This window comes from Aplidium turbinatum, chromosome 8 (genome assembly GCF_918807975.1).
Source record: "Aplidium turbinatum chromosome 8, kaAplTurb1.1, whole genome shotgun sequence".
In the NCBI taxonomy this organism is placed as follows: Eukaryota; Metazoa; Chordata; class Ascidiacea; order Aplousobranchia; family Polyclinidae; genus Aplidium; species Aplidium turbinatum.
The window spans coordinates 20042775-20063675 of NC_137479.1; the positions used below are offsets into that span (position 1 = coordinate 20042775).

General features: G+C 35.6%; 2 protein-coding genes across 2 annotated transcripts; both read right to left on the minus strand.

Annotated features, from left to right (window-relative positions):
* Positions 1-882: 882 nt before the first annotated feature.
* On the minus strand, positions 883-14208 carry LOC145775803 (hepatic sodium/bile acid cotransporter-like). The gene is made up of 10 exons (XM_082587173.1): positions 14092-14208; positions 13042-13262; positions 9590-9796; positions 9093-9315; positions 8234-8462; positions 7274-7484; positions 6941-7125; positions 6643-6769; positions 6188-6302; positions 883-2568 (listed from the first exon to the last, which is right to left on the minus strand). The coding sequence occupies exons 1-10, from the start codon at positions 14204-14206 to the stop codon at positions 2492-2494; spliced, it is 1710 nt and encodes a 569-aa protein (XP_082443299.1). The 5' UTR covers positions 14207-14208; the 3' UTR covers positions 883-2491.
* A 5-nt stretch (positions 14209-14213) lies between these two features.
* On the minus strand, positions 14214-16721 carry LOC145776128 (uncharacterized). The gene is made up of 5 exons (XM_082587531.1): positions 16317-16721; positions 15742-15950; positions 14709-14915; positions 14325-14509; positions 14214-14220 (listed from the first exon to the last, which is right to left on the minus strand). The coding sequence occupies exons 1-5, from the start codon at positions 16630-16632 to the stop codon at positions 14214-14216; spliced, it is 924 nt and encodes a 307-aa protein (XP_082443657.1). The 5' UTR covers positions 16633-16721.
* Positions 16722-20901: the final 4180 nt, after the last annotated feature.

A 20901-nucleotide genomic window follows, 5' to 3' on the forward strand; every position in this document is an offset into this window, starting at 1 on the left:
GCAAAAATTTTATTCACCCTTAAGTCATGACTTTTTGTATGTTTCGAAGTAATTGGTTATGGGTTATGACTGTGCTCACAGTCTTGAATTCTTTCTTTTTTATTTCGTAGGCATTAAAAGATGTAAGAGATATGTACCGTCTCAGGGAAGCTTGTTTATACCATATTATATTTCACATTGCAATAGTATAATAACTTTCGCTGAGCCACATGACAGCAACATAGCATTTTTTAGATTTTATCGATTAAAAGTGTACACTGAGTCACAGACTATCTTTTTTTTACTAGAGCACGAGTGTCACCAAGTAACACAACCAGTTGGTATTTGATTTGAGAAGATTTATGTAAATGTGATGTACAAAGCGTTTGACCACCCAAGGGCTACCTCTGTACCATGCTGTTAAAACACTGTATAATAGTGTATATGGTACTAAAATCAAAACCAATCCGTTGACTTTCGTACACCATACTAGTCACAACTACATTGTTCTCCTTGTAATTCCAATGTTATTGCAACTAAAGCAAAAATTTCTTCAGCAAAGTTAAAATAAAGTAAACAGAGGCTGTTTGATTAGACCTTTTTGTACTATTTTTCATTGACAAGAAAAAAATAAAAAGTTACATTTTAAATCAAATGCTTAACTTGTAGTTATAACTCTTCCTACCTTGTTCCGACACCTGGCTCCGACACTGGCGTGACAAACTATGAATGAATGAATAACTCTTCCTCAAAGAGGTGACCTATACACGCTTTTGTACTGTACTTACCTGAAAACAGGTAGCTCTCCCAACCAAACAAAGTTACTGCATATGGCCTACTGTAATAGCTAACGTTTAATAGTTAAATTACGACATTAACACTTTGTTGCTTGTAGGCTTCAAAAATCAATGTTTAAAACTTAGATGATAAAATCATGACAATAGCAAACTGATCCAGTCATGAAATTCAGAAATGCAGTTAGCTTGCGATCAAACCAGCTTTATCGAACATACGGTGGTGATTTATTGTAGAATTTGATAACCTTCTGGTAGACTTGTATTGGACGTAATCGATAGCAGAAAGCGGAAAGCGATAAAAAGTTGAAAATACAATGAAAGTCAATTATTCTCAAATAAAATTTAACGCAAATTATATTGTTTTGGTTAGTGGATGCAAATAGAAAACGTTTCATAAACATAAACAGCGAGCTTCAACACCTATATAAACAGCAAGACTTATAGTAAAAACTACGTAAACTGTAGCAGTCCAATAGACTGCACATTATCGCTGCAAATCGAAGAAAATGTCAAACATTCGTACCTTATACGCAGTATAAGTTAGTACTGTTAGTGCACCGTATAGTTTAGGCCGAATATGATGGTGAGAAGCAATGTGTGGAGTAAAAACCAGAAGAAGGAAAAAGACTGAAGAACTAATGGATATGCTAGAGATGAGGGACACTATTGAACAAATTTCCAGGGCTAACGAAGTAAGATGCTAACGAAGTAAGATGGTATGGACAGTGGACACGTGTACTAAAGGGAGGAAGGAAGTTTTCTTCAAACGGTATTGACTTTGAAGGTAGATGGGAAGAGGAAACAGAGACGTCCAAAAAAAACATGAAAATAACAGCTGAAGAATGAGGCAAGCAAAGTCGGACTAAAAGAAAACGATGCGAGGGACAGAACGAGATGGAGAATAAGAGTGAAGGCAATTTCTGCAAGGAAAGAATCGGCCACCTCCATTAGTGGAGACAAAACCGAATTGGGATAATGATGGTGCCCATTTAATGTTGTCCATTTTAAAATCATGATAGATCTTGGGATAGAGTTTGATCTTCACTTGGTAAACCACTGCTTGAAACTATCTTACTTTTAAATGGAAATCGTAAAACAATCATGATATATTACAAGAAAAAAAGGTGAAACTCTCGTCAGATTAAAAACACACAACCCAAAATGCAGAAACTAAACTCATGGTAGCAAACGTTTCCAAAACCAAATTGTTTACATTATTAGTGCTACAAATCGGTTAATCCAATGAGTCGGTTTGTACAGAAATAAATTTGGCGAGGAAGTCTTCTATGCAGCATTTGTAAACAAAATCTTGTCCTGCATACTTGTTGTTGAAATGTTGTAATTTGTTCGTGAAATTTGCAGATTTGTCAACGAAATCATTCGACTTGTAGCACTTATAGGGAAAGTGGTTTGCAGTAGTTTTCGAAACACACGAGTTTAGTTTTCGTATTGTTTGGTAGGTATGATGTAATGATGATGCAGGATACACTGTTGTATGGAAGAAAATTTTTTTTTTAAATGGCCTCCTATTTTTAAGCTTGTGAAATTCACGCATTGGTTAATAGACTATACTAGCTTAGCTATGTAAAGCAATACAATTTCTATACAAGTTGCCATTTACTGAGCTTTCCAAATCGAATCCCAGCCATTAAATTAGTCCTTTCTACATTGATTTAACGTCTGCAGACGTTGGATCACGTAGACGTAGACGTTCTTCATTTTTTGATTCCATTGCTTCTATTAATAAATGGTTCATGTTCCTTCGTTTGCATTTTAACGATCGGCTTGTTTCCTGCAAGTAAGAAAACACAGTTCGATTTAAAGAATGTCGACAAAGCAGGCTGCGGTGTTTACTGAAAAACATTTTTATTCAGCTTATTACAGTAGCTGTAGTTTGACTTAATAAAAATGTTAGTTTTGTAACAGTTATTAAAGTGTCAATTCTGTTGACGAATTGAAAGGTTTAAAACGAACGTTTTTAAATTACACCCTATGACCTTCCAATCTCCCGAGAGACAACGTGAACCCACAGGCAGAACCAGACGAAAGAGGATTATGACCCATATACTTCAATTGGTCTTCATTTCAATGCTATAACGACTACCAAAACGTTCTGAGCTTGCCCTTCAAGAAATTAAAAATACTGTTACTCTTGTGACGTCTATACAAAAAAATTGCTTGAATTTGTATTACAAAAAGAAACATAAAAGTTCACTGCTGTCGAAGTTTTAACATAACCTGCCAACCGGCGCTTTGACTTTGACATTTCACCTGCTTATAATTGATTACATGTAATTACATACTTATGTCGCAGTTAAAGGACGTTAGAAGACAAAGTAGGCATTAAAAGATGAAACACGTACATCATAAAGCAAAGTCATACAAAAATGTTCCGGCGGTTTGACAAAGTCTCATAAAGAATGACATAATAATAATATGGAGTGTAAACTGTGGTATAAGCTTAGTTGAAAGATGTGGGTGTCTCTAAAAATTTATTTAAAAAAAATGTTGATTGTTTTATTTTTGAAATATATGCAAAACCCTGTGATACAGTATCGACATTTTGCTGGTTAAGAGGCGATTTAGCTGGTCGTCCTATGAGGGAGGACACTGCCCATCAACGTGAAAGCTTATATGTTCCACTCAATCATCTTACCATACATAGACAAACAAAACAAAGTAACTTTAACGGGTTTAACCGTGGCCACGGTTTAACATGTTTCATTACAAAGAGATGTAACATAATTAAAGAAATCAACTCAAGCATTTTCGACACGTACAAGTGTCCTCGTCAGGAATCACTTGAATCTGAGTTTGAGTTGATTTTTTTAAATTATGCTACATCTCTTTGTAATGAAACATGTTAAACCCGCTCAAGTTACTTTGTTTTGTTTGTCCATGGTTCAACGAAGCAAACTTTCTACTAAAGCTTTATCAATCATGTAAGTCTGCCAACTGCAACGGTTTCATCATTTATTTTAAACAAATTAGCGCGATTCTCGCGTTTATGCACTTCGAGGTTGCGCCTATTTGTCGATGGCGTTTCATCGCACATTTCTTTTATTCATCTTCATTTGTAGTAATCACGTGAGAAACTGTTTGAGAAAAACGTGGTTAATGGCATCAACCTCTATAACCTGGCCGGATGTTTGTTTGTAAAACTAATAAAGTTTGATCGCTTCAACTTATACGTGACCAAATTGTTTGGAAGAAAAAGTGTTTGATACTGATTTTGTTTGAATTCAACAAATCAAGTTTCTTCACTTTGAAAACCAAACTGTTTCAAAATGTTTTTGTTCTTCACCAGAGATGGCGAAAAGCCAGGCATTATATTTTTTATGACGCTGCGTTTTGATTCCACGATTACCGTGCGTTTCGTTTTCGTTTTCAGCCCACGATTCCACGAATGAGGAAATAATGCGACTTGAATAAAAATTTTCGTACAATAGTAATAAAAAAATATTTGCTGATTTAAAAAGCGAAAACAAGTCTTTTAAGTCGTCAGCAAGTATGGCTTAAGCTCAAATTGACCTTATCAACTTGCGCCATAAGTTTAGCTGAAGCATTAGAATATTTAGACTTAGAGGGGAAGTAGAATCTCTTACACTTGGGCTTTAAACCTGTTATCAAATAAACGGAGGATCAACAAACAATCTGCAATCACTCACGAACAAACACAAGATTATATAACGATGTTCGTTAGTTCATCTTTGGTTTACCAAACATTACAGTAGATCGTATTATTGTAAGCGGCTCAAACCCAAGCTTAATTGGAAGACTTGGGCGACTTTCAGGACAAGAATTTTTATGGAGTTAGGGAACCTTGGATCTGTAAATATTCAGTCATAAAAGTAATTTATATTCTATGATAACAGTCGGCACTTTAATGATCATCCTTACATTTTTCACTAAAACGTAAAAAAGGAAAGTTATAAAACCTTGGAATTAAAAGACAAAAATCGAGCTTGAATGAATCTTAGTGGTTTGTTAATAATGCTGTCTGCCACGTTTGGTTTGATAAGCAAACAACTTGGTTGGTTTTTCTTTGATGCACATGCATTCTTTCAATTAATTATCGAAAGGTGAAGGAGCCTTGCCTCAATCACATTTGTGACAGTGGCACTGGACTGACTAAACATTAAAGTCTTTCTTAAACGACGATTGTGTTGCTTGATTTTTACAAATCACAAGATCCATTTAGGGCCGGGGTAGTTTGTGTTGTTTTTCTGCCATAAAAAAAATAAGAAGTAAAAATACTGCAAATTCCCAAAATGGCAAAAGAGGGCACAAATTAAAAAAAATGGGAGCCCTGAATGTAAACCCTAATCCAAATCAAACCCAACCTCTTAATGAGATTGCACAGAAGATCAAAATCTCAACGATCACAAGGCAAGTTTATTCCCATCAGTCAAAACCTAAAACCCGAAGCGACCGCTTCACCTTAAATTTGCTTTGGCCAAGGTAATTGGCTGTTCGTTTTTCTTTGAAGATTAAAATATGTTTTTCATCGACTTTGGTTTTTCTTCAACTATAAATTTCCAGCAAGGACAAACGAAGTTTCTTCACTGTCTATGCACTATCTTTCAAGTGTGTGAGTTTCATTGGAGCAATATTATAATTTCTAATTCCTTCTGGTAATGCGGTGAAGCAAAAGACAAGATTAGAATAAACGAGGCAATGCGCTGAAAATCTCGTCGCCTGGGAAGTCGGCAAAATGTAAACTACACCGGTAACCTACAGGCTGAATGGAAAAATTCAAGATTGTCCATGACTGCATGCTTATCCTATTAAATATTGTAAATTTAGTTTATTGATGTAAATCCATCAATAAATTAGCTTTTAAATGCGTATTATTCTATTCTTTTTTGCATAGTTTCAAGATGAAGCACGCCAGTCATGGGATCACTGTCAATAAAATCAGTTAAACCAAAATATAATCGTCAGTCAAACTGAGCTTGGACACTTTTCCAGTCATAGCTAACGATTCTTGAATCAAAAAGTTTGACAGTTTAAATTGCGAACAATTTCGCTTTGCTACATTACGCTTTCACCGAATTGCTCGTCCAATTTGCAAAGAGTGAATTGTCCGGTGCTTGTTTTTGCTTGAATACCGCCGTCATAATTTGCATTACTATTGTTCACGGCAGCTTGCACCATACGTGAAGTTGCCTCGAATTTTTCATAATTGCTTAGATTCATTTCGTCACGTCAGTGGTATTCATTGAACTACTTTTTATTAATACGTCATTTTGGATAAAATCTTGCAGTCTTGCAAGTTAGCCCGATCTGCAGATGATCACATGCACATCAGCACGAAGAACACATCAGCACGAATTCAGCACTAAGAACATGCAACTTAAAGTTTAGCTTATGAAAGGGCCAGAAAACTTGAAGGGGGGCGGGAACTTTACCTGACTCAATATCAAACTTCTTTTCTTCTTCAGACTTTTCTTGGCAAGCTTTGTCATTAGCTTTTCTTCTGTCATACATGCGGCAAATGAAAACTATGATAGATCCCTCGATGCACTAAAGTAACAGTTTAAATTGGTCACAAAAATGATAAAGATTGAGCCTAATCAGAGTTATTGTTTAAAAACATTTAGGGAAGGCTACGTTATTTTGAAAAATGCAACATGTGGTGACATTCTACATATTTTGTAAAAAATGTTTTAAATTTGCGAGATTTTGTTATTGCATGACCAGCACATGCCTGCTTGTTTAGATGGTCTGAAGTAGGTTACTGTATTATACAGTGTGATAGGCTGATAGCACCACAAAATAATGATGAAATGTACAGTACGTATCAAATAGTCAATCTAAAAGCTTTCAATGAACACACAAGTATTTAAAAACAATTGCGACCTACCTGAAAGACCATGAAGCCAACTGGCGCAAGAAAAATAACGCCAACAGCCTCAGGTGGAAAAGCCAGTTGCAGCACAGCTGTACAAAGAATCACATTTTGGCTTCCAGATTCGATACAAATTGATCGCCTATGTTAAAACAATGCAAGTAGTCTATTAGTTAACGCTTATATCATAGTCTAACTTCTGTTTTATCGATGTTTTTTTGCATACATGACCAGCTCAAAAAACATGATCATTAATTCTTTTACAGAATAATTAGATCAAGTGTTTTAAAAATGCTATTTAAAAAGTTTTAACCTGCACTTGTCCGTTTCTTTTGCCAAGTAAGCCAGCAAGTACCCAGTGACGTAACCAAACATTGGAAGAATGATGCAACATCCCAATACGGACACAGGAAAATGTATGATCATACCCGTTCCAAATAGCATAGTATTAATAATACTGAAAGTTAGGAGCAACAAGGAAAATAAGACTGCTCCAATCTAAAAACAAAACATATTTTATTTTTCACATGTTGTAGCAGACGTAGCCTACAGGCTGCCGTTTGCTAAAAAAATCTAGGTTTATTTATCTAGATGGAGTTGTAAATTAATTTGTTACGGAATGTCTATGTCTCACTTCCATCCTTACCTTTCTCACAGTTGGTACCCACTTCAATCGGAAATGACGAATTGCCGCGCCTACACTTGTCGGTAGGACGGTGATAGCGAGATTGAGAGCGATAAAGGTGTATGGAACAACAGCAGCGCTGTCCACAGGAGAAATGAATCTTGCGTAGATAAAGATAGTCAATGGCATTAAAGCAAAGCCGAACAGTGAAGAACTGGTTGTCGCAAGAATGCTGTAACAAGAGAGTGTCGAATTTGAACCGTGCAGACATAGATGCTTATCGCGGATTTACTACGTTTCGTGCAGAGTTGTTTATGGTCAATGTTCGCTGTTGGAGCCAATCAGGCAAGAGCTTAAAATAAACACGTATTTGTTGTTTGCTCTGACGTTTCCCACAGTAATTTTATTTTTTGGTAACTGAAAAGGTCTTGTGTGTGAGTACAACAAAACACTCACGCAGAAAAGTTTTAAAATCGAGTTAATTCATTCCAAAAGCACTATCCACTGCAGAACGACCAATGGCCGAATGCTTGCACAAACCTTTGGACAATATTAATCTACAGTAGTTTAAAGCATTAAAAACTTTAAAAACGCTACCGATTGTGTTCTTTCTTGCATAACGCAGTGAGAATAAATCGGGTGATGATGTGATAACATCGTAAACCTGATATAAAAATCAAAACATGAACCCTGTCGCTAAAAGACCTTAGCTGTTGCAGAGCGACAATAAATAAAACCATAACATTATTATTATTATAATTTTTTATCTACAGCATTGCACTAAAATCGTTTTGCCCGTTGTTAATACATTCTACTCATGCCGGCATGTTGCACATGATAAATACTGTGCGAATAATAATCTGTTTGATGTTTATTACCCAAGAAAATTTACTGAGCCAAGGGCTCTTTTTGTCCTAATGTGTTTACGGTTTGGGTATGCAAAAATAATCTGACTACCAGCATGTAAGTTCCTAAGTTTACCTCAAATTCATGTCTCCTCTCGTTAAATAAGCAAAAATGTTAGAGAGGTTACTGCCAGGACAACATCCACAAACAAGTATCGCCATTGCTGCTACTTTGTTTAAGTTGAAGACTCTTGTTAGGCCAAACGCCATTGCAGGCATTAAAATATATTGAACGAACAAGGACACTGCAACTCCCTTTGGACGCCTCGTATGGTCAAAGATTTGTTTCACTGTGACAGAAGTTCCTGCATGATAGGTAAAGACTTCGTTATGGCTACCGTTTTAATTTGTAATATAACAATTAAAAAAATAGCTTTGTCATGCCATCATAACATTTAGTAGAAAAATTACGAACAATTAGTTACAAACTTTAAAGATACAAACATCTGTAAAATAAAAAGCCATAGAAATAAATAAAATCACAAGTATTTAGAGTAGACTATATTGTTTAGGTGGTGGGATTGCGCAGGTGGTGGGATGGCGCAACGAATAAGGCTTTCTAATTATGTAATCCTCGTTCGATTCCCGGCTTCAGCTGGTTGTTAAAAACACCGCTCACCTCTACCTAGGGTGTAATAAATTGGTGTGGGTATAATTGCTGCAGGAAAGGCGGCCGAGAGAAAGGAACTGGCCACCCTACTCTCGTTAGTGCCGAAGGCTTAGTACAATGAGAACCCTATCTTCTCATACCCGACACTTGAATCAAGTATGGGACCACCTTTATCTTATATCGTTTACAACTTCGCATTTGTAAAATTGTAACAGTATCAACAAAACTCATAGGTTTGTCAGTTTTAAAATCGTATTAGCCTGCAGTAGGCCTGTAGTATTTGCTCAAGCAGTCAATTACTTTGCCTTCTTTTTTCAAGACTCACCTAGCGTAATCATTGCCACAAGTATGCATGCAATCATAAGGCTGGATGCTGCAGTGTTCATATTCCTGTTTTGTTCATCTTTGAAAAGTTTGTAAAAATAATACGTTCCAGCTGGAATCATGTCTTTCAAAATTTGGTCGTTGCTTTCGATTTCATTGCGAATTTCAGTTTCATTTTTTCCGCTCATCAATAAGATTTTTAACGATTGTGGTATCGGTCGATCCTATAAGTAATTGCAACAAGAGCTTTTATCATGTGTGGTTAATAGCTGCAGTTTCATAAGCACTGAATAATGATAAAAAGACTATTTTTTTACAACATGAGCCAGCGGAGATTTCACTTCCAGAATCTGTTTCCGAAAAGTATTCTTTTGACTTTTGCAAAACACAGTTTGCTTGAGAGTAATGTTATTCGTAATAGCAACATCAAGATGTTTAAAGCTCAAATTTATAGTTTTAATCATCATTCTATTGCTTTTAAACATTGTTTTGATGTACCTCCACCAAGTCCAGAATTATAGGTGGCAACATTGCTTTTATAACTTCGTCGTTTTCAACGATCATCCACATTATTTCCGATTTGTTGTGGGTTCCAGAGAAAATAGCATCTTCAATCTCCTTAGGCATTTTCCCTTCTTTGATCAAGGTTCGAAGTTCTTTGGGAAGATGGGTCATGATGATAGCTCGGATGTCATCTTTGCTAGCCTGAAAAAATAATAGTATTGTCATACGTCTCTATTTCTCATCACTTTCAGGGTTACGCTTGGTGATCATTGGAAACATTAATGGCTTCTGGATTAAGATTTAGATTAAATGGAAGGGAAGGAAAAAGTCAGTCTCCACTTCCACCAAGCAAGTTATTAAATGTCTTGCCAAAGTACGTGACTCTTGAGCGGTGTCGAACCGGTGCCCATTCCGAGCTTCGTACTATACAACTCTCATCACCCTCTATACTGCGAACTTACACATTTTTTGTGATGGGTAAATCATAATTTTTAATATTTAGATTCAATTTAACATCGCTGTTTAAAAAGCACGTCATTAGTTTCAAATAAACGAATATCAGATGAAATAGTATTGTTACATACCACTCGTTACTTAAGGTAAGTAGTTTACGGTAGTTTACTTGGTTAGTTTACTTACGTAAGGTAGTAAATATGGATCTATTGGTCTGATGCAAATAAATACTAAATAATAATAAAAAACTAAGATGGCTGAAAATCACCCTTGGTAGCCATTAAATAACTTACGTTTTTTCTGTTAAAATAGGTAATATTAATGTTACATTTAATTTAGAATAAAGTGTTTCATACCACACCGTTTTTATGTAGCCTAAGTTAAAATAAAATACAAATGTTTGAAGCATTATACAGCATTGCGACGTGGCAGTAAATTGCCAAGAAACAATTTGTCAAGAAACTGATAGTATCTGAGGTTATGAAAAATTTTATGCTCGATGGCTATGACAGCAACTTACAAAAGGCACACATGAAAATTATTTTTTTATTGACCCTTGAGTTGTGGTAGTAAATGTAACTTCACAGCAAATAGTTATGTTAGCCAATATGGTTTTGTTGGCTATAACAATTAACAAACAGAAATCCTAAACCCAAAGTTTTGTAGTTGTTGGGTCAATACTCAATATTTAAGAAGTTATAAAGTTTCAAAAAGTTGAATAATATAAGGCGTTCCACTGGTGCAAATTAAGCTAAACTATCACAAAATGTATACTGTGACAATCTGCTTTTATTCCGACATTTCGTCAATCAGACACGACTGACTTCTTCAGGGGGCTAGACCAGGTAGTGACTACCTGTCTAGCATGGCAAAACACAGGACATATTGCTGAAAACAACTAAACATGCAAAATGAAAATTCAACTTCTGGACAAAAACTTATCGCGCGCAAAGTTTGAAATAAGTTCGAAAAAAGGGGGAGACTTAATTGTTAACGATCAACAAGAAACTTAAATAACGACAAGAGAGGAGAGTGAACGGCATGAGTCATGATGAATCGAGTTTTGTGCGCAATACTGCACAGTTTTACAATCAGCATGAAACCAATTTAAAAAACGTCAAATCAGCACTTACAATAGTTTTTTGTAGATAGCAGGAAAAGAGATGCCATCATTGCGATTCATTACATGAGGCTTTTGATTGATGAACCAACTTTCAGAAAACGTTCGCTTTTTATAATCACTTTCAACTTTTAAAATTTTAAAATTGCTCAAGTTATTTTATGATCTGAAGCTATGGCGTGCATGTAAGGAGCAGAATGTTCCGGGCGTTGATATTTGAAAGCTCTTTTGTTTTCATTAATGCGAGATTTAAGATCTCGTTTTGTTTGGCCAACATAAATTAAATTGCTATTATCACAAGAGACTTGGTACACTAAACCTGAGATTTCGCTTTGTTTCAAGGGTCTTTTAAAGACGGCAAAAATTTACTTATTGTCAAGAAAGGTTTCAAAGCGACTTTTACACCAATTTCATTTAAGATACGCCGATTTTTTTCAGAAACTCTCTTAACATAAGGTAAAGAAACAAAAGACTTGTACTGGGTACGTGGAGACTGGAGGCGCGAAACTTTTTGGTTGTCGTTGGCAAGCATGCTTTCTTGGAAATCCACTGAGGCGCAACGTATTGTGTAATGCTTTGTGCTGTCGTGAACGTTCATGCGGATCTGCGACATGTCTGTCAATGCGGTTATACAAAGTTTTAGCTACAGTAAGTTTTTGATGTTTTGGATGGTGTGAATTAAAATTTAAATACCTGTCAGTGTGTGTGAGTTTTTTTTAAATTGTAGTAGGCAAAGTGTTTGTGGTATGGTGACGAATAGCTAAGACGTCTAAAAATGATATAGAGTTGTTTTTTCATGCTCTGTTGTGAATTGAATTGAAGAAGATATGATGATCAAATGTTGATGGAATTGGTTGACCACAGACTTTTTTTATAATGCAAAAAGTGTCATCGATAATCTCACCCAAAGTTACGGTGGTGTATGGAATGGAGCGATGGCAGTGCGCTCAATGTATTCCATGAAAATGTTAGCCACGACCGGGAAAGTGCAAGAACTCATTGGCGTACCATAAATTTGACGATAAAGAACGTTATTATAACAAAATACAGTGGGCTCAAAACACAATTTCCAAGCTTCTGTGACATCATTCAAACATTTTTTGAGAGGAACGGAGGTAAATAAGCTCACAACATCAAAAGAAACAAAGCAATTATTGCAATCAACAAAGGTGTTTTTGATTAATTGTACAAATTTTACGGTGTATTCTTGGTTCAACAATGGCGATAAAATGTCAATTAAAAATTTCGATAAATTATAAGTACCGGTAGGCAAACCAAAAAGTTCAAAAAGTTATTGTGCTTTTAGGTTGTTTTTCATTTGTTGGGTCACTTTTTTGCATACTTGTTTATCTACTGTAATTATCTATTCACTTTTTTATTTTTACTGCTATAGAGGGAGATCAATTTGTATTCTATATAACGCCCAGGCTTTTAGTAAATCTTCTACAATATGGTAAAATTACATAAATTAACGTTATTTTTCGCTTTATAAAAAACGTAAACTTAACACCATCTTTAAAGAAGTCAAGTTTTTTAACGTTCACTAGCTAAGTATATGGCTTAATTTTATTTAATGCTATATTACGACATTATAACAAACTGGTAACGTTTCTCAGACCTGACGTTTTTGTGTATGATACTGCACAGTGAGTGTTTTTAACTGCAATCGTTAAATTTTTTCAGTTACAGATCTGTTATTATTTTTCGATACATTAGATCACCAAATAAACACGGCATTGGTTGGTCTTTCTATTTACTTGCCAGGTGCCCTGTGTTGTTACACTACAGAATATATAAGTATGATTTTAGTAGGATTACTGAACAATAAACAATGATTACCTTTTTATAACTTTCAGCAGACAGCAAAAAATACCTTTTTTATAAAACCAGCATTTCCATTCAAATTAGAAGCATTTATGCAGCTTGGGGGTATCCTACCGGCCGCCACTTCCGCTTTCACAATCAATTGAGTCACTTTTGCTACGGAAAGATCTCCCTTGAGTGCCTTCTCCGTAGTTCCGATGGGAAGCTTTCCTTTGTCTTCTAACTCCTTCATTCTATCTTTGCTTTTGTCTAAGTTCGTTACGTCGATTCCTAAATAAACTACAATTTGGTCAACCATGGGTCCACTATTACAGAAGATTAAAAATAAAGTAATGGTGATTACTTAAGGTGTGCTGGTTTGTTGATGAATAGGCTACAGGTGGGGTAGCAAACGCGCAGAAAGAAAAAGTAACGCGTTTTGCTTTTTCAAGTGATATATGCGTTAAACGTAGAGATTTTGATATTTTAATCTTTCAAGCATCAGTGCAGAAGGTGACCTAAACATGTATTTGTTGGTTGTGTTATGTACAGCAAAATTTTCTTTCTGTAAACACTTACTTGCAACAAATAAAGCGTATAGTTCGACAAGGTCAACGCACAAAAATATCAGTTTTAAGAAAAACAACTTCAATCTACAGATTACGCCCGGTGACGTAGCAGTAAGAGAAAGCCAAGGGGAGATACATCATTGAAGAAAGTATCAAAAGACACGAAACTAATTATTCCAAAAAATCTGTCGAGTATCATACTTTATGACTCACACAATGTCACCAGATATTTCAAAAATGTCACTGTTTAGCGCTGAAAAACCTTAGTTTGCTGCTGATTGTATTTAAAATCATGCTTCTTTAAGGCTATGCCAGTGAAAATACGCATTGACACTTTTCCACAACATTCAGTTTGCTAAGAAAGCCTCTTTTCTACAGCTATTTTCAAATCAACCCAAATCTGATACAATATTTTTAAAACCAAAGAAAAATGTAAAAACGTGCTAATATACTGTAATTGGTTGATTTTAAAATTACCTATAGACTGTACCTGCAGGCCTATAATTATTATTTAAAATTCATTGATTTCACATAGATAAAAGTAATATTACCTAAATTACACTTTTCTGAAATTTTATCATCGCTTTTTGCACTGGAATTTAGGTGCACACCGCAGTCGGGAAGAGAAGGAAATCCTTCTTTAACCAGAGTTTGATTAAGCTTCATGCCCATTTCATATTCTGTGTAGTTTCCGAGAATAATGGGAAGAATTTTATCTAAAGATAGTTGGCTACTGTAGACATAACCCTCTATCAAACGTTGTACACCTTCCGGAGTGCATAACTCTGGATCGAACACATTTTCGTCAACGTTAATAGTGCTGTTGGTGATTCTCTTTTCGCTGTCTGATGTAATTTTGTTTGGTGATCTTTGTTTGGGCTTGTCATTCAATTCGAGCACCTCCAGAATCTCAGATGCATTTATGCCGCTCACGATGAGGTTCTTTACTTGCACAGAAACGTCTCGATTCTGTGATAAAGTATGATTTATAGACTTGGTGATAACATTGAAGATCGGTTGCATCTTAAAAAGTATTTCAAATGTACAGCAGGTTTAACTTATTTTGTGATCTCAAAGTATGCGTGAGGGTTTCAGAATAATTTATCGGTTTGAAAAACAAGTCGCGTTTGCGCTAAATTAACGCTTTTTGGTTCATAAAAGTACTTACAAGAAACTTGTTACTGATTTCCTCCGGAAGGATGGTCTTGATGATGTTATCATCTTGTACAATAAGTTTGAGAATTTCTGTCGTATTCATGAAACTTGAACATATCGCAGCTTTCACTCGCGATGGCATTTTGTCCTGCTCTTTTAATCGTTGTAGGTAGTCAGGGAGTTGTGATATGACGAAACTTCGATTTTCACAAGGGTGTTCCTAACAATAGTAATGATCATTTCAACCAACCTATATTAACATTTACATTTTGCAGGCATTTCCTGGCATTTACATTAATTGAGTTTAGCTGAGTAGAACAATTGCTTTCAAAGAGGGCAAAGCTTTGCCGTGATGCTGACTTCTGAAGGGGAACGATAAGGCTTGGGTTCTCTTCGAGGAAGGATGTAAAAGATGAAGCAGTTTGAAGGAGAGCCTTATCTTTGTCTACCCCTCAGATCCTGTGATTTTCGCCAAAATAGACTCTATGTAAAAAGCTTGTTGGCGAAATCATCAGGTTAACGTATCTCCTTTTAACAAACTACCGCATAGGCAATAAACATCTCATACACGCCAGATGTCACATAAAAATGTAGAATTTAATACAAAAAATCACTATTGTAAAGCGCTTACAGAAATACGAAACCCCTTTAGGATCTTTGGAAATAAAGAAAACTAAATCATATAGTTTCCGGAAGAGTTTGCTAACAGCAGGGTTAATAATGCTGCTTATAATGGTCAATCCTGTTGTGCCTTGCCTATCTTTGGTAGAAAACTAAATACCAATAAGGAAATGGTATAACATCTTTGTTTGCAACAGCACAAAGAGAAGTGGCTTTAATAGGCTACGCAATAAAACAATCAAAGTGCTTAACAAAATTGCGTTCCTGGGCTTGTAACCTGCACAAATCATGAACACTATAATCGGTGGGTTTATGAAAAATAGCCTTAGACGTTCCATGCTTTTTGTTACCAACAGAAAAGCTGCAAGCTTTGAATGCTATAAGTTCTAGGATAAGCTACAAAAATAGCTTTCTTGTAACTTCACCTGAACAGGATCGGATAATATCGTTTGATTTAAACAAGTTGGGGAGATTCTTCCATCAGCGATTTCAGTTTCCAAAATTATCAGCTTTATTTCGTCTGAAGAAATATCCCCACGCAATGCTTTGTTTGCCGTTTCGAGTGGAATCATTCCGTCTTCTTTTAATTGCCATAATCTAGATTCGACTTCAGTAACATTTTTTAAATTTATACCTGCAAAATAAAATTTTGTAATTTTTTTTCTCTATTAATTTAGCATATTTTCCTTTCGCTGTACCGGGTACACGCATTAAAAGTAAAAAAAAACTAATGTCGTTGAGTAATGTTATGTTATAACACATGCACTGTGAAAGCTTTTGTTCCAAAACCGGTTAAACTTATAAGTTCAAAAGATTACTGTTCAGAGCATGCAAGTTTGAATGAAATATTTGCAATTAAGCAGCGTACATACGCACGCAATATGAATGTTAGCCAGTAGGCCATAGAAACAAAGCTAGTGGGCTCGCGCTGAAGCGCACATGTATGAACAAAAGTGAACGATTGGTTGGTTTTTATACAAAGATATGATTTAAAATTTACCCAAGTCGCATGTTTCCCTTTCTTTTTTTGTGATTTTTCCGTCTTTGCAGAATGGTAGTGGGGGAAGGTTTGCTTCTGCCAATAAACCTTGAAGGATATTTACAACCTCTAAATCAGTGTATGTTCCATATGTCAATGGAACAACATCGAAGAAAGAAATCTTCCCACGGAACACGTAACCTTGTATTAAACTTTCTACACCTTCTTTTGTGCATATGACGTCAGGTTCTTCAGTTGCAGCTGTTGTTGTCACAGTCGATTGTGTGGTAAGCACAATGGTCTTCAATGATGGATCCATAACTTCCGTCGAACTCATGTTCTGCAAACGTTTTCTTGCATTTCTCGGATTTAAATGTTTTGTTTTTTTACTTTTGTGGTTTCTTTTTGTATCTGCTTCAGTTAGTATTAAAAATATGAAACAGCAAGTTAAAAAGAGTTTTAGCAGTTTAGTTGTTGACATTTTCTCTGAAAAATATTACACGTAACTTAATAAATTGGTATTAGATTTGAAATATGTGAAACGAATAAATTTCCGATCGATTTATAGCATTGCTTTAAAATTCATAAAAACTTATTATTTTATAACACATTAAAAATTATTATTAAAGTTTATAAAAATACAACTTATGAAACTTGTAATTATATCATTGGTCATCGCAAATTGTAGGATGCTAAAACATTTTAATCATTATTTAATATGAAGCTTAAAAACAGGTTCTGCGCACGACATTGCGCTATGAATTTTAACCTGTAATTAAATAAATTTTAAGCTGTGCAAGATTTAAAAAAATTATAAAATTCCGAATATTTCAAATGGTCAAACTACTAAGTTATAATTAAACTATCATTTGTAACACTATAATTAGGTTATACCGGCTATTTTAAATGGTCAAACTACTAAGTTATAATTAAACTATCATTTGTAACACTATAATTAGGTTATACCGGCTATTTTAAATGGTCAAACTACTATAATTAGGTTATCATTCAACTGTAACTTACTTATTGCCTACATGAATCAAGATATAGCTGTTAATATTAAAAAAAAGCTTTTTACGTGCTTGTAACTATGTAATAAGTTAGCAGTAGCTTATTGTATTCTCTCAAAGAAAGAACATTTTTAAGTAGTAGCCTGCAATGTATGTATGGCCTATATTTCAGACTCATTCAAATGTATCTTGCTCCAATTGTTTGATTGAGAAGCCAAATGGAAAAAGTGTCTATCCAACACATGAAACGATATTGGTTTAGCATCTAGAATAAGCTAAAAAAATCAATTTTAAAAATCAGTTGTCCTGCATATCGAATTGAAAACAAGCGGCATGAACCGTCTTTTGCCACAACAATTTAAATATGAAATCCAACTCTGCCATACTGGTTTCAATGTGGTTGTGGCGTTGCTCTGGAGTGTTTGTTTGAACGCTGTGTTAATATTACAAAACCACGTTCTTTCAGCTCTGGCTTGAATTTCGTGTTCACGTCGCACGTTCACCTCGCCACAACGTCGGTCGAAACATCTGAAGAAAAAAAAAAAAAAAATGCAAAAAGTCTTTGAACCATTCCCACAAGCCCGTTACCAGAATTTTTAGCACAAAATCTCTGATTTAGATTGATGTCTGAGTGATCTGAGCAGACTACACCCTGCAGTCAGCGACCCAACCAAATCAAATGCCCTCTAACGTTTTAGTGGCAAACAAGGGCTTGAGAACCACTACATTAGAATTACGTAGATGAACACTATCGTTATTTTTATTCGTCAACTAAGCTCAAATATTTAGAAAAACTAAAAATATTATCTTCAACATTAGCAAAACTGACTCAACCGCTGTTGTCAGGGCCGGATTTAGCTGATGGGGGGCCCGGGGCATTTAGATCGGGGGGACCCCTGTGCAAAAAACTTTTTTTTCGCCTACGGCACGACAAACCACCTCAACGTCTACAGTAGCACTAATCCATCACTGCACTGCACAGCATTTTGCAGGAACTTATCACATTTTTTCCACGTCGGGGGGCCCTTCAAAAGGGGGGGTCGGGGCATCTGCACCCTCTGCCCCCCCTAAATCCGGGCCTGTGCTTTTTACTGCTTTATATGTTTAGTAATAACCAGTAATACATCCAGGAAAGGGAGCACTTGGCCACGAGCAGTCCCTTAAACTAGGCCTACCATATTTTCATCGCCTAAAAAGAGGACACGTTTCGCCAGAAAGTAGAATTTTACTCTTGAAAAATCTTTTACGTGTGTTTAGATCATTACGGTATAGGCCTAGGCAGCGAAAGTTACCAAAAAAAGTAAACAGAATGACTGAACGTTTAACTTATGTTTCTCATTTCTAGTGCTTCCTTAAGACAACAAATATTTTATAATTTTAAAAGTCAGCAAAAAGTGAAAAAAAGACCTAATTTTTAGACAGTTTCAGTCAGACAGCAATGATCACAAAAATCTGCAAAATGTGACAAATCAGGCACGATCTCCAGGTCATGCCTTAACTTTTTTCAACAAGGAATGGTCAGCCTTAACGAAGTTGTTAAATTATTTGCCAGAAATAGGACTAAAGCAGTAGGCTGCACTGTGTGGAGGACTTGAACCACTGACACACTGGACACAGACCCGGTCACTGAGGTTGACAGCGTTAAGTTTCGGCTTGTAGAAATGGAGGGGTCTGTGTATTCGTTCACTCATGAGTTGATCCTGAACGAACAGCGTTGGAGTGTGGAGTGGAGCACTTTTAGACATTCGTTTCGATTTGTTTCAAGTAACAAACGAGCTAAACTCGGTTGGTAATCAACAATGTCTACAAGTGTTGTATCAATATAAAACGTATGTAGCCTATAGGTAAAAGACTAATTTTTTTGTGAAAGTGTGAGCATGGTCTTTAAAATGTCGTTTAATATTTTACAATGAACCAGGCAATGAACGTTCAACAACAGTTCCATAAAATGCACCAATTTCTTGTAGAATTTATAAATCAACGTGTTACATTGGTATACAAAATGTTTAGAAAACAAGTAGCCTACAAGCCGTCGCTGAAACGTCATCAAGCAATATAACCCCGTTGAAAATATAAGCATGAAAACCCAAACTGTCAAAAAAGAGGACATTTGAGCATTTTTTAGTGTCCTCGGAGGACAATTCATTTTTCTTGAAAAAAGAGGACAAATCCTCTTAAAAGAGGACATATGGTAGCCCTACTTAAACAGAAAAAAACATTTCTTTTGAATTTTGCATTTTTTGCTTATGCTTGGTCAATCACTTTTTATTTTAAACTAACCAGCTGATGGAGCACTCCGCAAGAGTGTTTCAATTCAGTACCGCAGTGGTTATCAAACTTTTTTCCTTGCAACGCTTTCGAAAAAGCTTGACTGGACTTGTGACACACCTAAAGATAAGAATTTTAGTAATATTTATTTGTTTGTGTCTACAGCCTTCATTTGTCTCGCGGCGAATTGAATTTGAATTGTGCCATGTGATTGTCAAACCATAATCATCCACTACTACAGTTTGGTAATAATGAGTTTAAATTTACATGTCAGGGAGTAATAATATATGTAAGCATTTTATTACCGCGATTTATTTTGGATAAAAAGGTGAGTCTTATACTTAAATCCAAGCATATAGGGGAGTGAGAAGATAAGATTCTCATTATACTAAAGCTTTGGGCACTAACGGCAGAGAGTAGGTTGGCCAGTTTCGTTTTTTGGGCCGTTTTTCTTTCAGCAACTACGTCCACCCCATTCATTACATTTCATCCTGAGTCGAGGCGAGTTTAGATAGAAAACGGAATCATTGTGCGATGCCCTTGGAAAATTGAACGACACACCAGGGCGCCACGACGCACAGTTTGAGAACTTCTGCAGTAGCGTTTAGGGATAACAATTTGATCATGTGCCTATCAAAAACTGCAAAAAAATATAATATTTTAAAGCAAAATCATTGCTCAGTGAGTTAAGTTAAAACTGAGTGACGTCAATGGGTTTAAAATATTGTATATTTTTGTTTACGCAAGAAAACATACAGTACGGACATAACATCAATAAAATAAACTTTCAAACGTTTTCAACGCAACTATGTGTCCTCATCAGAAGTATCCTACTTTGCATCTGCAATATGCATATACTGTAAGCAAGAAAGTGACAATTGGAAATTCAATTAAGCATTAACCAACAAAAACTCCACAACAGCTGCTCGGTTCAGAACTGTCGTTTGTTGTCGCAGGGTATGGGATGGAATGGAATGGAAGACGTTTTTTTCCATCTTCCATCCTGAGATTTTCTTCCATTCCATCTGAGAAATCTTCCATTCCATCTCAGAAATCTCTTCCATTTCATCTTCACATTTTGTGATCTCCGAGTTGAATATGCCACAAATAAACCTAAAAACCATAGGCTAAATTTAAGCTAAAAATTTAACAGCAATATTTTCCTAAGGATTACGTACCGTTTGGTGTTAGAACTAGAAGGGTAGATTGATTCTATAAATATAGAAAGAAATAACACGTAGCAAAGCTAAAGAAACTGTAGTAGTAGTCTACGTTGGAGAAGATAAAAAAATAACGAAAATACTTGAGAAGCATCGCGGACAATTGGT